Source organism: Episyrphus balteatus, chromosome 1 (genome assembly GCF_945859705.1).
Source record: "Episyrphus balteatus chromosome 1, idEpiBalt1.1, whole genome shotgun sequence".
Lineage (NCBI taxonomy): Eukaryota > Metazoa > Arthropoda > Insecta > Diptera > Syrphidae > Episyrphus > Episyrphus balteatus.
The window spans coordinates 203,353-219,437 of NC_079134.1; the positions used below are offsets into that span (position 1 = coordinate 203,353).

At 29.6% G+C, this 16,085-nt stretch overlaps 1 protein-coding gene across 12 annotated transcripts in view; it reads left to right on the forward strand.

Moving 5' to 3' along the window:
- Positions 1-16,085, forward strand: part of LOC129921017 (muscle-specific protein 300 kDa) — a 152,407-nt gene that overhangs the window by 23,520 nt on the left and 112,802 nt on the right. For all 12 annotated transcript variants that reach the window (XM_056002628.1, XM_056002627.1, XM_056002631.1 and 9 more), the window contains 5 exons: positions 6,220-6,281; positions 8,935-9,207; positions 11,291-11,454; positions 12,993-13,269; positions 13,347-15,953. In XM_056002628.1, coding sequence (XP_055858603.1) covers positions 6,220-6,281; positions 8,935-9,207; positions 11,291-11,454; positions 12,993-13,269; positions 13,347-15,953 — 3,383 coding nt within the window. The remainder of the gene's footprint in view (positions 1-6,219; positions 6,282-8,934; positions 9,208-11,290; positions 11,455-12,992; positions 13,270-13,346; positions 15,954-16,085) is intronic.

A 16,085-nucleotide genomic window follows, 5' to 3' on the forward strand; every position in this document is an offset into this window, starting at 1 on the left:
AAATGTAATTTTTGGGGATATTAAGGGAATTTGATTTTTTCAGTACAAATTTTGTTTTTTTTTTAAGATCTTCTAAGCTAAGGGTGGACAAATGATAAATTTTTGTTTGTATCCATAAAAAAAATGTTTGCCGAATATCATCATATGACACATGTTTTCAAGGTATTTTTTGATGCTGAATCTAATGACTTAAAAATAAAGTCTTTCTTAGAGCAATCTCTAAGAAAAGTTATTGCCGATTAAAAACAAGGGTGCTTGTTTTTTGACTTCAACAGGTAAAATATAACAGAAACCTATGTGAAAAACATGCTACACTGACAAAATTCGGGATGAAGGTTTTAGATAAAGCAGGGATAAAGGATTCATAAAGTTTTTTAAAAATATTTTTGGTGAAAGGGTGTTTTTTTGGTGGGTTGAGCGAAATTTATTAAAAATGTTGAAAACATGTGTCATTTGATGATATTCGACAAAAAAAAATTTTCAGTATATTTTTGACCTTCACACCCTTCCACCCAACTTTTTTTATAGACTTTTTTGTCCTTGGTTCTTATCCCAAAAGCAAACTTTTTGCCAAGTTTCATGAGTGTAACAATTTTTTTTTTATTTCTTGATTTTATGTACTACTTTACCTGTACTATTAGACCATTTTTCAGACTTCCTTTTTTTAAAAAAAAAGAATGTGCTTTAAATTTTTTTTGAAGGGTGGACAAATGAAAATTTTAGGTTGGAAAAACATATACAAACGGTGGACAAACGAAATAGACAAGTTGAGGTTCTGGCTTCACGGAGGTTTCAAAAATTTTTTAAATCTTTGCGATGTCTCTTTTATTGCCCAAGATATCTTAAGTTAAAGGTAATAAGTCAAAGACAAACTTAACTTAATCTAAAGTTTAAGTTACTGTTCAACAAGATTCTTGCACTAAGAACCAAAATGAACTTTCTGTTTTGGAGCTGCTACTCAAATCCAGAGTAAAAAATGTTCTAATAGCCTCCTTTTTTATATGTGCCCTTGATTATGAAAGTGGACTAAGTCACTTTTTGCATTGTTTAAAGAAAAACTTGCATAATAATTTTCTTATAACGATTTAGTTATATTTCTTTTATGAAATCATGAGAGGAGCAATAAAGAATTTTATTTACTGCAATTTCGCTTTCAAATAAACTTTACACCTGAAATAATAATTATTTTAAGGCTAGATTTGAGGCCATTTTTAGGAGTGACTTAGTCCACTTTCATAATTAAGGGCACATATATAATTTTGTTTTGCATTTTATAACGTTAATATTTCAAAAATTTTTATGACTTTGGCATCGAGATCAGCATCCCTAAAACCCACAGAAAAGTTTATCTTACTTCTAATGGCAAAAATAGTATTGACAAGTAACTTTAACTTTAGATTAAGTTAAGATAATTTTTGCCTTATGACCTTAAACTTAAGATATCTCGGTTTTTTAAAGAGACATCGCAAAGATTTTAACAATTTTTGAAATAAAAAAAAAAACTGTTTTTATAGACACCATTACAAATTATGTTGAAATAAATTCCCACGTATTAAATCATAACCTCAAAAACGGTCAAAATAACGTCGTTTTGCATTTTCTAAAGGCCATATTTCGTAAACAGAAAAAAATGGACTTACCCCACTTTGAAATACAACTACACCAATAGTTAAATTTTGAATTTTGAACTTTATTTGGCTCAGTGGCCATTTATATTTAATGATAATTTACATTTGATATTTATGTTACATTCAAAATAATTGACCTATAAATTTTAATTAATATAAGTTAAGCAACTTTAACTCATAAAGCAAGTTCCTGCAACATAGTTTTTATTTTAAAAGTTTTAATAACAACTAGATTCCATTTGTATTATCTGTCGTTTTCTAGTAATGTTAATCAGAAAATTTTTACCTACTCTTAATTATTTCTAATAACTAATTTTTCAAGACGACATTACCTTCAATTAACAAGTCTTTAAGTTCATATTTACCAAACTAACATTAGCACTCACATTTAATAACGAATCTTTCAATACACTACGTGCTTATAAGTAGCAACATTTTTTTTATTATTATTTCTCTCATTTTTATTCGTGTGTACGTTACGAGTTAACGAGATAAATTTATCAGGGTGTTGTTTTTAAAACGAATATTTGTTCGTTTCACTCCATAAATTAGAATATAATATAAAATATGTCGGACATCTTTTCATAGTTTAAATTTTACTTATCCTTAACCCATGTAAATCAAATACGCTGGACTCCAATTTTTCTTAAAAGCATCAACGTTAAAGTTCTATGTGTGCAGGTACAACAACCGAAACGCAATGAAACATTCATTTCAAAGAAGACACCCTAATGTATGTAGTCAATAAATTGAAAATATATTTATTTTGTAACGAACTCCACAGTCGATCAACAAATCTCGCTAGATATTGAAACGTGATATCACAAAAGCAGAGTGTCATACTATACAGTCATTGCATTCTGAATTTACTAGTGCTTAATACACAAACAAGTGTCAATCTTTTTTTTTTGATACTGATCGAGAAATCATTAGAACGTCTGACCACATGGAATGCCGCCGCAGTCACCCTTACTTCATTGATGTATATTGTTTTTATTTAATTACCTTACCTACCTTATAAAGTTATTTTTAGATACAGAAACGTACTGTTGATAAACGTGATGAAAAGGAAAATGACGTAAGCCTTAGTTTGTAATTTGATAGAAAATGAAGAGAGAGATTTTTAGTATTTTAAACCTTAATTTGAATTAAGTTATGTATAATATTAGTATGTTTAAGAAAGATTTGTTTCAAGAACCTTGATAGTAAGCTGCGAATATGTCATTTCCTTTATTAAATTTCTGTGGTTGCAGTAATGAGGATATTTGTATGAAAGTGATAGGAAAAACACTAGATTCGAAACCAATAACGGTTTTAAATTTTAATCAGAATTTCCTATAAAAATCAAATCCACTAGTTATGTATCTATCTAGGTAAATAAAGATATAATAGCTTATGAATTTCTTTGGGAGATAGTTTTGGGGCAAATATGTTAATTATATATTTTTTGGTCGCTAGAACCGAATCCAAACTTCATTTCAGGTTTTCTAGATAACCTCAAAAAAAGCTCACAGACACCCTGTAACGAACCCTTTATTTGAGGTTATGTCGAAAAAATGTGTGATGGTGTAAAATGAACTTCGAATTCGGTTTGTGCGACTAAAAAAAAAACGTATAATTAGGTAACATAGCCCCACCCGTAGGTCAAAAAATCATATTTTCTTATTACTGATGCGTTTTCCCGATGGCTATAACCGGCCCTTACACAAAACCTTAGCATATTATGTTGTACAACGGGCTTCAGGTCAAACACATCATATATTATAGACAAAAGGTCATCACCATCAACATAATTGCAAAACCTTAACAACATACATAGTTTTTTTTTTTTAAACCTTTGATGATCTAAAGAGCTATACATTTTTTAAATATAGCTAACACCTATTTTATTCATTAGTCGCTAATAACTGCAGTGAGCAGAAACCAACATGAAATTTTTGAAACAATCAATATTATAAGGTTGGAGATTTCTGCCAATAATTTTCAGATATAAATGCTATTAAATATTTAGTTCCGGTTAATATTTAAATTTACTGAAATTACAGCAATAATTTTTTTTGTTCAGACTTAAAATCGTCCTCTTGTATTTCAAGGAAAAATCCATGTTACTTATTTTTACAAAATTTAATCAACTCAAGTTCTTTTAGGGAAGATTTTCACATTAAATTATATTTGTCAATAAAAGAACTTTTCGTGCTATCCAAAAAGATCGAATATATGATTTTTTTGAAACATTGTTTGCCATTGTTACATTATCTAATTTTTTTTCGATTAAAAACCTAAGTAGTGTGTAGAAAGATAAGATGCATTGCAGATTTAAAAAAGTGAGAACTTAAAAAAAACAATATTTTTTCATTCCCGGAAGTCTTTTTTTTCAGTACCTAATGTAATTTTCGCGGTCAGAAAAACGATTAACGAAAAATTCCATTATGCACCTTGTTAAAAAATATTACCTAAATATATTGAAAATTCAGTTTAAAGGAGGAAATAAACAAACATAAAAACACAAAATAACGAAAAGTGATAACATAACATTATAAGATTAACTAATTTGGTTAATTATAGCTCACCTACATAACAATTTAAAAATGACAAAAGCTTGAACTTCTAGACTAATAGAAAACAAAAAAACACTTCTACAATGACATAATTTTATCTTCATTCATGAAATGAAATCGACAGAGCAGAGGATGATAACACTTTTTGTGATTAAATTAATTAATCGTTAAATTTTTGAAAATAAAATATTCATATTTTAGTAACTTAGTTTTAACTTGTGTCCATTTGGGGAGTGTTGTTATTTTTTATAAAATAAAATGCTTGATCTTATATGTATGTACGAAGTTCAAGGCTGTTATATTAGGGCGTTCGTTATTTAGGTTTTTTTTCGAGAACCAAGTTCCTAAGTAGAAAAAACTGTTTCTAAATAATAAAAAAAAATCCTCTATTTTTTTCAGATTTATATTTTGACGATAGATGGAAGAGGGTTAAGTTTTTTATCATTTGAAATAGGTATGTGTTGACTTATGAGGTCTTCTTTTTAGATATATGTAGACTTAAATTTGTTGATGAGGTTCTTGTCTACATTAAACAACGTTTTCAAAAAGGTATAAACCATTTTTCTAGAACCAGGGGTTTAGTCAGGACTTGCATTGTTTTTAGGTTTATTAAAGCAAGCAAGAGGATTTTTTTTTTATTATTTAGAAACAGGAACACTAAGGAACTTGATTCAAAAATAACGAACGCCCTACTGTAATATAAGCTAAACATTAAAACATTCAGATTGAATTGGCATTCTTAAACGAAAAGTTTTCCACTTTTTTTTTTTAAAGCCAAACTGCAAGAAAAAGAATTGTCTTTTATATTTTGGTTAATTCGTTTAGAAATACATACTTAGGAAAAACTTTTTCTTTTAATTAATTTTTTGTTTACAATTGGCGTTTAAATGTTGCGGGCTTTCCTTATAATTTTATGAACTATTATCCCTTTATTCAAAACTACCAAAAAAATTTAATTTAAAACTGTAACGGATGTGATATATAAATGTTACTGTGCGCCATTTTATTTTTCCCTCACATTTTTGTATTAAAAGAAGAAAACAAAATGAAAAGCTATCAGTTTTATTCCTGTTTTGGTGAAATATGATTTTTGGCTCACTTTCCGACCAAATCTATCGATTTAATAAGGATGACACAAAAAGTTATTACATATGTACTAAGATACCGTAATATTTCTATTCTAGAAAAAACAAAAAATATTGCGTGATATATTTTGTTAGATTACGACACTATCAATTTTCGTAATTTTATGTTTTTGAATAATTATTATGGACCTTGTATTAAACTTGTTATTCATTTTAATATTTATTATTGATGGCAATTATTTAAATTAAAAGTCATATTTATTACGCATTTTCTGAAAAAAAAAGTCAACAAATTAGCATGGACAAGAAATATGGAACAGAATGTTATCGATTGAATATTTGAAAACTTAAAGCAAATATCAACTTATAATAAACACAAAATTCTATTTAGTAATATTTCTTCTTAAAACATTGTATCATTTCTTATATTGAATAGAATATATTGTTCTGCGTATGAGTTTTTTTTTTTAGTTTCGTCTCATAACACAAACTCTTATTCTCTACTTTTTCCTCTTCGTAAACATATCACATAAGGATTCATGTTGAACTTAAATGCTTAAGTTTCGATTCAGCAAACGGATCTTAATGTTTTTCATATAGTGGTTTGTTTGTTACTTAAAAAAGGACAAATTCCCATAGACATTATTATTTCTGTTGAATCAAACAAAATAACTCATTCGGGTGTTATTGCAATGCAACACCTACTTGGCATCGAGTTAAGCGTATCCATGAGTGAATGATTATTTTTTCTTCGGTCTAAATCAAAGTAAATGTAATGCAACCATTACGATCAATTCAAAGCTTGTCTGGCTCTAATGATGTTTGCAAAATAAAATCAAACGATTAAATTATATAAACAATATTTTAGATAATATTTCCAAAAATAATTTTGTGTTTGTGTATATGCATTATATATTAATGGTTTTATTTTTAATTTTTTATTTTCAGAGGAACAAGAACGTGTGCAGAAGAAAACGTTCACTAACTGGATTAATTCATACCTCTCAAAGGTGAGTAAGATGTCATTATTCTACAATAAAATGATGATATCATGAGTCGTAGAAAAAAATAATTGCATTAGTATAAATACAATCTACGTTAATTGTTAAATAAACATAGATACCAGTTTGTGTGAAAAAGTATCAACAGATTCAATATGATTTTTTAATCTAATCACCTAAAAAAAAAAACTAAATATTAATCAAAAGCTATAATTAATAATAATGATAAATAAACATCAAAGAAGAATTTAAGCATACAATATTCATTAGTTACATTCTAAGATCTGCTTAAATGGTTACTTCAAATAAGTCTAAAAAATCTTTACTTCTCAGTCTCAGTCTAAACTAAAAAAACAAATAAGTCTTAAAATTCTTTGCTTCTCAGTTTTTTTTGTTTATATGTTATGTTTATACCGATGGCTATGATGGAAAAGACAAATATTTTACACTTTCACGCTATTCTTAATTTTAAGAGGAACCCTGCTACTTCTAGTTCTGCTCTCCGGTAATGAAAAACTATTCATCTTTTTTTTTATAAATAAGATTATAAATTTCGTTATTACATTAAGCATTTTTAAATTATTTATCAACCGGCTTCTGCTACCCTCCTCTTCATATGCGTACAAAAAAAAAATAATTAAAAAAAGCACGTATACGCCACAGTGCACGTGGACAACTTAAATGTTTATTACAACTTTGGCGAAGGTGCCAACACACCTAAATCTATATTTAATAAAACTTGCATTCAATAATTACTGAACAACAACTTCATTTTCTGTGTCGAAAGTGTTAATACAAAAACAAGAAAAGCAAAAATTACAAAAAAAAAAAAAAAAAGCAAAATACAAACCGAACACAAATAAAATAAATAAAATTATTATTGGTTACTAAGTAACCAAAAAGTCCTTTTCCGGGATTGTTTGGCCATCGAATATACTCATTCATAGCTGAAATTTATCCCGGATGCATGTTATCTGTGATTTTTCAAGAAAATCAAGCAAGAAAATTCAAGCAAGAAAAAAGGTCTCAAATGTACTCTAGAGCCATTAAAGCAATTACAAAATATGAAAACGCCAAATCAAATTAAAATGATTTAAATTTTCAAATTGAACCGAAGAAAATGCTAATATACGATTACCTACCGTATAAACATAAACGTTAATGTGAAACGATAAATTGCTTCCACTTATCACGAAATCAATACCTGTGAACCTTGCAATATAATCTATGAAAATTTATACATAACATTCGTAGTGTCTACCTATGCCATTGAAAGCCTCCAGAGCAATACACAAAAATTGAAATCATTCATGCAATGAAACATTGCTTGATACAAAAAAGTATCGTTCCTAAAAATGCTCCAAAACATTTCTTCCATAAAGAATTTTGTGTCTTGTTTGTCTGTAAATTATAAAAATAATAATGTGTATTAAAAGTTTTATATATCGATTAGAGCTCAAAACAAAGTTCGTCATATGATTAATTTTATATATCTAAATATGAACTTATACTTAAAAAAATCTCAAGAAATTTAATAAATTATTGAAAAAAACTATAATAAATCTCTTTTATATGTGTTTTTAAATAGTTTGACCATAGTTTTATTCAAATGTACTTTAAACTGTAAAAAACTCAACTCCATTTACCACAATCAAGCTCGTTAAAACACCGCATATGGCACATACTAATTTGTTATTATAAATAAAAAATAGTCTACCTCTCGATAGATACCAGTACAACAAGTTTTTGCTGTGTCGCATCGTCAAATCTATCTGCCAAATATATGAATTGAATTTCATCACAGAAAGACAATTTTAATTAACTTAACTCGTATTGTTATTCAAAGTTCTTTATTGGGTAGATTTTCAAGGTTAACCACATTTGAAGAAAAAATATAAAAATTAATGCTAACTGTTGTGTTTGGATTTTAAGTTCATACCAATATATCACCAAATACAATCCTTTATCCTCAAGGACAAATCTAAACAAACCAAACTTAATGAATATGGAGTAACTAAAATAGAAGGTTGGTGCAGAATTGTGAATTTTGTACAGTGCGGTTCTTAAAGTTAGATACACTAGGATTATGGTTTATAATTCCAAATAAAACAAACATTAGATAGTGGCACCTCTTGGGCAAATAATGCTCATTAGTTTATTTTTGTACGCAACTGCAGACGTACCTTCTAATATATGAAGATTATGTACCTCGATAATGTTCAAGTCATTAGCCGCCCCTGTTTTTTTTTTTATTTAGTTTTGTTTTAATGAAACATCAATACCATCAAATTTAAATCTAGTGCATCTAATCAAATGAACCGAACTGAGTGAATATTTAAATATTGAATTACAGAGTACGTAGTAGAATTACTTCTACCACCCATCAAATGTTTTTTTTTCTTCAAATTCTTTCGACACTTCCAATTTCCTAGCTAATACTGTGACCATTACCACTCGTACAATTTTTGTACTTAATATTCTCTAGATATAATTTCCTAGCATTAATTAATATTAAGAAAGGTATTATGTATATAAAATATACCTACTGGTAATTATAACATGCAAGCTTCAAATAGTTAAATAGTTTCAGCAACTATTTTCATAATTGCCAGGTTTTAAACATTCATCTAATTGTTTGACTTTTTATTTGTGTATTTTTTAGCGTATTCCGCCGCTTCGAGTAGATGACTTAATCAACGATTTACGCGATGGCACCAAACTCATTGCGTTATTGGAAGTTTTATCTGGGGAACGATTACCCGTGGAGAAAGGACGAGTCTTACGACGACCACATTTCCTCAGCAATGCAAATACTGCCTTACAGTTCTTAGCTAGCAAAAGAATTAAATTGGTCAACATTAACCCAGCAGATCTAGTGGATGGGAGACCGCCAGTTGTGTTGGGATTAATTTGGACAATAATATTGTACTTCCAGGTAAGTCCACTAAAATCATTCTACCTTTATTAAAGTTAAAATTAAATTTAATGTGACACTTTTCTTTTTGGGTAAACAAACAATACAAAGTAAACTGAATACCTACACATTTGTGTGCGTAATATTGCACTTTTTGCGTTATTTTTTTTTGTTTTAAAATAAGCTTTGTATCGCTTCCATTATCCAAGTGGAACTGTTCACAGCTAGTTTGATGCTAATAACAATATTTCCAATAACATTAATTTTTTAAATGTAAACATTTGTAACGTAATTAAGTTGTTGTATGAAATTTCTTTCTTATGCAAGCTTCGTAAAAAGAGGCGGAAAAGAGTAGTAGTAATTAGTTATAAAGCTAAGGTAGGTTGCTATTAATTATTTAATTAAATTTTATGAATACATACTTAAGTATCTTAACTAAAACATTATATTACATGACTTTTTTCAATCTTATTTTGCTATTTGTTACTTTAAAATCATTTTTTTTATTTTTATTTTAAAAATAATATTCGATAAATTTAAGCATAGTTATGCGCACAATTATAAAATTCACTTTAACTTTTTGAAATTTCAATATTTTATTTTGAAGAGATAAAAATAGATAGGAGACATTTTAAATGAATATTTAAGCGAACATCTTATGATCTCTAAATAATTTGGTCTTTGAACTAAAAATTTGAATTTTGGAGCTTTTTTTATTGAACCGGAATAAGAATCTGTACTTAAAACTGTTAATTATTCACATCAATTCATAGGTAACAAAAAATTATGGGCACATTCATAGCTCTTTCATATTTGTGACTTTGTCGCTTCTAAAAAAAAAAACAAATCTCAACAAACTTGATACAATTTCGCTTACTTGTTTAATAAATTCATACAAACCGGCAAGATCTCAATATAAATAAAAAAGTTTGAGTCCATTAATCACCAAAAATGTTTTAACCTCTGTCATTTACCAAAGTTGTTGAAAGATATATAAGTATGATATAATTTTTTTTATGCAGTTTTCTCAGAAGATTATTTTAAATTTTTTTCCTAACTGGTATCTTACTGAATAAAACCATATCGGTATCAATTGTTGCAACTTTAATTAGCTTTTGTTATCTAAACAAATGTTAAAATGAAGGTATTTTATATGTTTTATATTTTTATTCGCCTTCTTAAGTGTCAGTTTCTTAAAAAAGAAAAAAGAAAGGGATTTTTTGCAATCGATTTAAAATAACTTCCAGGATGCCATTCTAAGGAAAAAGAGTTAATATTTAAAAAAAGTTTTGTTATGTTTTTTCTATATTTTCGAAGCATAATTTGTTAGAATAAATCGTTCATTTTAACGAAATCGGACCCTTTTCTCCAATTTATCGTAAGCACACGAAAAAAACATTAATTGTAGTTTTTGCAATATAGAAAACAATCTTCCAAGAAAAATTTGTATCAACATCGACTGCAATAAAGTTAAGAACGAAAAATAACAAGGTTTATCTGTAAACTTTGTATTCGCTCACGATAATTTGGCGGTAAGGACTCTTTATGCCTATAAGTATTCGGATAACCGAAATTTCAGATAAAAAAACCTATTCCGAAAATCCGATTTTATCCGAATATTTGACACTATCCTGATTTTATTCACACTTTTTTCTTTATTTTTTATTTGGAAGATTCAGATAATTATTTAAAGGTTTGAACCTTAAATAAATAATAAATTGCATGCCCCTTACTGGTTATAACAGCAACACAACGACGCATGTTGCACCGAGTTTATCACGTTCTTAACAAATATCTGAAGGAATCGACATTTATTCATATGTGTGTGTGTACTATGTAGTTCTAAATGGTATATCTCAACAAAATATAAAAAAAAGAATCTATTCCAGTTTACAATGTCATCCATATCTATTCTATATGTAACAAAACGCTTAATTGAAATTACAGAGACAAAACGAATTTAACTCTAATATATTATGATTAAGAGTCAATTTATTATTTTTTTATCGAATATTTATTTAACGCTTTGATTGTTAAGTTTAAGTACCTAGTTAATATTTGTGTTAAAAAAAAATTGACAATAAATATCATTTTCTTTTCTTAGATTGAAGAAAATAGTCGTGCTTTAGAATACCTAGGCCAAGGAATAAGTGGATCCGTAAGTTCGTTAGATAGCGTTGGTAAAACTGTTACTGATTCAAAGGCTGAGAAATGGAAGCAAGGTGCAAGAAAGACCCTTCTTAACTGGGTAACCAATGCTTTGCCAAAGTAAGTACCTATTTTTTTTTTTAAATAATTTTGTCAATCAGTCAAGAAATAGAGTCTCCCAATAACCTTTTTTAAAGAAAGAGTTTCTTCGAATTAAAAAAATGCATTTAATCGATAACATTGAAGATGCGAAATGAACAAAAAATTATATTTGGGGCACCCTATACGTAGGGTGACCATCTGTCCTGGTTTACCCGGGACAGTCCCGTATTTCTATAGCTTGTCCCGTTTTTTTTTTTAAGAAACCCGGGACGTATAAGTGTCCCGTATTCTATAATTTGTCCCATAATTCTCCCGTATTTCCACATTCTCTGATTTTTTTATTCAATATTCTAAATACTTTGTACGGAAAATAAAAAAAGAGTGTTCTACTAATATTTCGAATAAACCATTAGTTTTTTTTAATCTTTTCGTCAATTATTTAGTTCTAGCTTGTGTTTTTCAGGTTGAAAAGTTACGCCAGAAAAACTTTTTTCGAATAAGGAACAATATAAATATGAAAGATGAAAGAATCCAGCTAAATTTCAAAAGTTATAAGGACATATAAAATGTTGAATTAAATATTAAAAAATTTCAAAATATTTTGAAATAAAATTAAAATGTTAAAAAACATCTCTCACTATTTTGATTAAAAAAATATTATTTTTGAATTTTTTAACAGTTTACCTATTACAAAACCGATTTCTTGATTCCTGACCTCCTCGTCAACAACTTAAATGATTTTAACGAAAATTTTCCCATAAAATAGTTTAAGAAATCTTGATATTAAAATAAGGAAAAATTATTAAAACTCAGTTTATTTACTTTTTTTTAAACCAATGTTTTCAAAACAATCCAAAGAATTTTTTATCTGTCCCGGGTTTTGCCCCTAGAAATATGGTCACCCTACCTATATTATTACATATACTATTATTTGTACATACCAAAAGCATTTCAATCTCATTCTGTAATGAGTTATTTATAGTAAAGCAAATGAAAGTATTAAATCGAAATGTTTATGAAGCGTTAGATGTAGATTAAATTATATTTGATACAAAACATACTTCGGTTCGCTTGATTCAATCAAATACATTCTGCGAGCAATATGTCAATGTAAATGCATCAGTTATATGTAACTGCCACTTGAAATAGCAAAGGATTTATTTGTTTATATATTCTACTTAAGTGAAGTGATGCTTCAGAAATAAAACAAAAAAAAATACCAAGACAGAAATGTACTTTAAAACTTGATTTAAGATTGACTGGAATTTTTGTTAACAAAGAAATTCTTCTCACAGATGATCTTGCCTTGTCAAGCAATAAGGTTTTCCATTTTTGCGTTTCCATGAAAATAATATTAAAATAAAAAAATAAGTAACTATGACTTCGTCCTCTATGACTTCAATACAAAGATGCACGAATATAGTTTTTGAGATTTAGAAATTTCCAAAACATGTGTTCTGCCATATTTTCCATATGCAAAGAATTTTTTTTTTCCTTCTTTCTATTCAAAAAATTTTCGGATCACTGAATATTAACAAATTAATTTCTATCTTCAGAGACATTGGCGTAGAGGTGCGTGATTTTGGCGCTAGTTGGAGAGATGGTGTCGCATTCCTTGCACTTATCGATGCAATCAAAGCCAACTTGATAAACTTAGCTGAACTTAAAAAAGCTACCAATCGTCAACGATTAGAAACTGCTTTCGATGTAGCAGAAACAAAACTCGGTATTGCAAAACTTTTAGATGCTGAGGATGTGGATGTTCCAAAACCTGATGAAAAGAGTATTATGACCTATGTGGCCCAATTCTTACACAAGTATCCCGAACCAAAGGTATTTTTTTTAAATAAACTTCTATTTTAAAGAAAAATCAATTAATTAATTTATTTTTGTATAATTTATCTTAAAAGGGTGCTGGACAAAGTACTTCTGACATTCAACTTGAGGCCGATAAATTAAGACATTGGTTACAACAGAAAACCCAAGAATATGAACCAATGGTTATGCAAAACTCTTTTTCGAGGGACTTTGGCGAATATCTTATTGCCAGATCTGAAATTGATGCTCATTATGCGATTTATCATAGAATTCAAAATCTTGTAGAAACTCAAAGTGGGTTTTTGCAGGTTTCGAAGCAATCCTGGGAAGAAATCCATAACTTGTGGCAATTAGTTCAATATCAAATAATGTATTGGCTGTGGCTTTTGGATTCCGAACTTCCCGGAGACTTAGGTACGGTTGGCAAGTGGCTAGCTGAGGCCGAAAAACTTTTACTAGACAATGAAATTCCGAGTACTATGAATGAAGAGACTGCATCAGTGATAAGTAGAAAGCTGGAAGAGCATAAATTATTTTTTGCACAACTACCCAAAATTGAGGCCTTATTCGAAAACGCAAAACGATCTCCATATGCTCAGAACGTGCCTTTGGAGCAACTTAGAAATATAGAAGTTCGATTACAAGAAATCGGACCAAAAGCAGTCGAGAGAAGGATTAAACTTAAGTTCCTAGAACACAAATGTTGCCTTATAGCTTTCCTTAACTTAGTCGAAAATAAAATGAAAGGATGGACGGGAAAATATGGAGTAGAAGAGAAAGTCCAACAACAGTTGGAACAGTATAAAAACTTTGTTTCGCGCAATAAAATTTTCCAAGAATTTCAAAAGGCTTTTGTTGATATGCAGCAAGTTGTTGACGAATATAAACGCGACGGTAATGTTTCGCGCAAAGAAACTGCAAACATTGATCAGTTTATGTTCGAGACCGAAGAACGTTGGAAGCGTGTTTCAATGGAGCTCAAATGCTGCCAGAATTCTCTAGAAGAAGTTGTGACATGCTGGAAGACTTGGAACTCATTGAGTCCGGTCTGTGAAGACTGGCTCAATCAAGCTGAAAGAAAAGTCAACGAGTCCGAAGACGATCGTTTGGAGTTCTTCCAAGATATTGGTATGTGGAAAGACAAATTCCAAACACTATCAAGTTCTGCTACATATCTCATCGCGTCTTGCCAGGATCACATTGCTGGTGATCTGAGAAACAAACACGGCATGTTGTCAGAAAGATTTGAAAGACTTTTTGCCAATACCAAACAGTATATGCACGCTGGTGATATTATACGTTCCAGGCAGGAGTATAAATCTGGTATTGAGAAGCTGAGTACTTGGCTCCTCAATGCTGAAAGAAAACTTCATCAAAAACATTCCCTTGGAAATACTGAAGAAATCAAAAACTACGCCGAGGAGCTGCAGCGCTTAGCTGGTGAAATTGATGAAAATGAAGAACTTTTCAAGACAATAAGCCGTAGTTTTCAAGGTCTGATTCAAGATTTGTCTCGAGAAGAAGTGGATAAAACTATGAAAATTCTGAAACAAGAAAAGGAGAGCTTGGTAAGAGTACGTGCAAAAATCCCAAGCAAACTTCATCTTATCCATCAATTGATTATCCAACAAGAATCCTTGGAAGCTGGACAAAAGGAGATAAATCAATGGTTGAACGAAGCTGAAAATATACTCAGCAAGAACACTCTAAGTGGTGGAAGGGAAAGTGTCTACGAGGAACTTAACAAAATCAAAACATTCTTCTCTAGAACTGTTTACTACCGATCAATGTTGGAAAGCAAAAACAAAGTCTTTCAAAATTTATTAAAGTCTGTAGCCGAAGACGAGGCAATAGACACAAATGCAGCCAGGCAATCTATGCAACATTTGAATGACAGATTCAATTATGTCATTCAAAACGCTCAGCAATTGGAACAAAAATTGAATGACACGGCAATCAGCTGGAATAACTTTAAGGACAACGAGCAAATTGTCAGCGAATGGATTTCGCAAGCTGAAGCTGCCTTATCTGAAAAACTTATTGAATCAAAGAGTGTGATTGAAAATCAAAAGCATTTCTTTGAAAATGTTAACGAATCTTGGATGAAGAACCTAGTCAGTTCTGCTCATGAGTTGTCTAGATGTCTTCCTGAAAGTGAGCAAATTCCAATATTAGAAGCTGTGGAAAAACTTCAGGCCAGATGGCAAAATGTGCTGTCTCAAGCTCCTTTGCATTTGCTTAAGTTAGAGTTCCGTCTTGATGAAAATGTTTTCCACCAATATATGAAGGAAATTGAAAAAGAAATTCATTTGGAGGAGCAAGCCCTGAACCGAAACGAAGACATTGAATCCATTTTGAACCGCAATAAAAACTTTTTCAGCACTCAGGGAGCATTACCCCGTATTGAGAATTGTCTCGATACTATGAAGCGTTTAAGTCAGGCCTATACCTCTCAAATGCCTAGCGATGGAAGTCTAAGGTCAAGCTACCTTACAGCTGAACAACAATGGCAGGATGTTAACAATAGGATTGAAGACCTCGTACAAACTTTGCAGCAAATTCCCGCCCAGTGGGAGAATTATCATCGTAAGTTCAACGAAATGGTCACTTGGATGAATTCTGTAGACAAAAGCTTGAAGAATATTGTCAATGAAGTCAATAGTATGGAAGAATTTGAAAAGGAAAAAGTGGTTTTCCAGGTAATTTTTGTTAATCATAAATTTAAACCATTTAACACTAACCCACTTTCATCAACATTCCCTAATAACATGCAGCTTAGGGAACTTGTGGTATAACTACTTTAATTGTTTTTTTTTTATGATTTTTCAAAA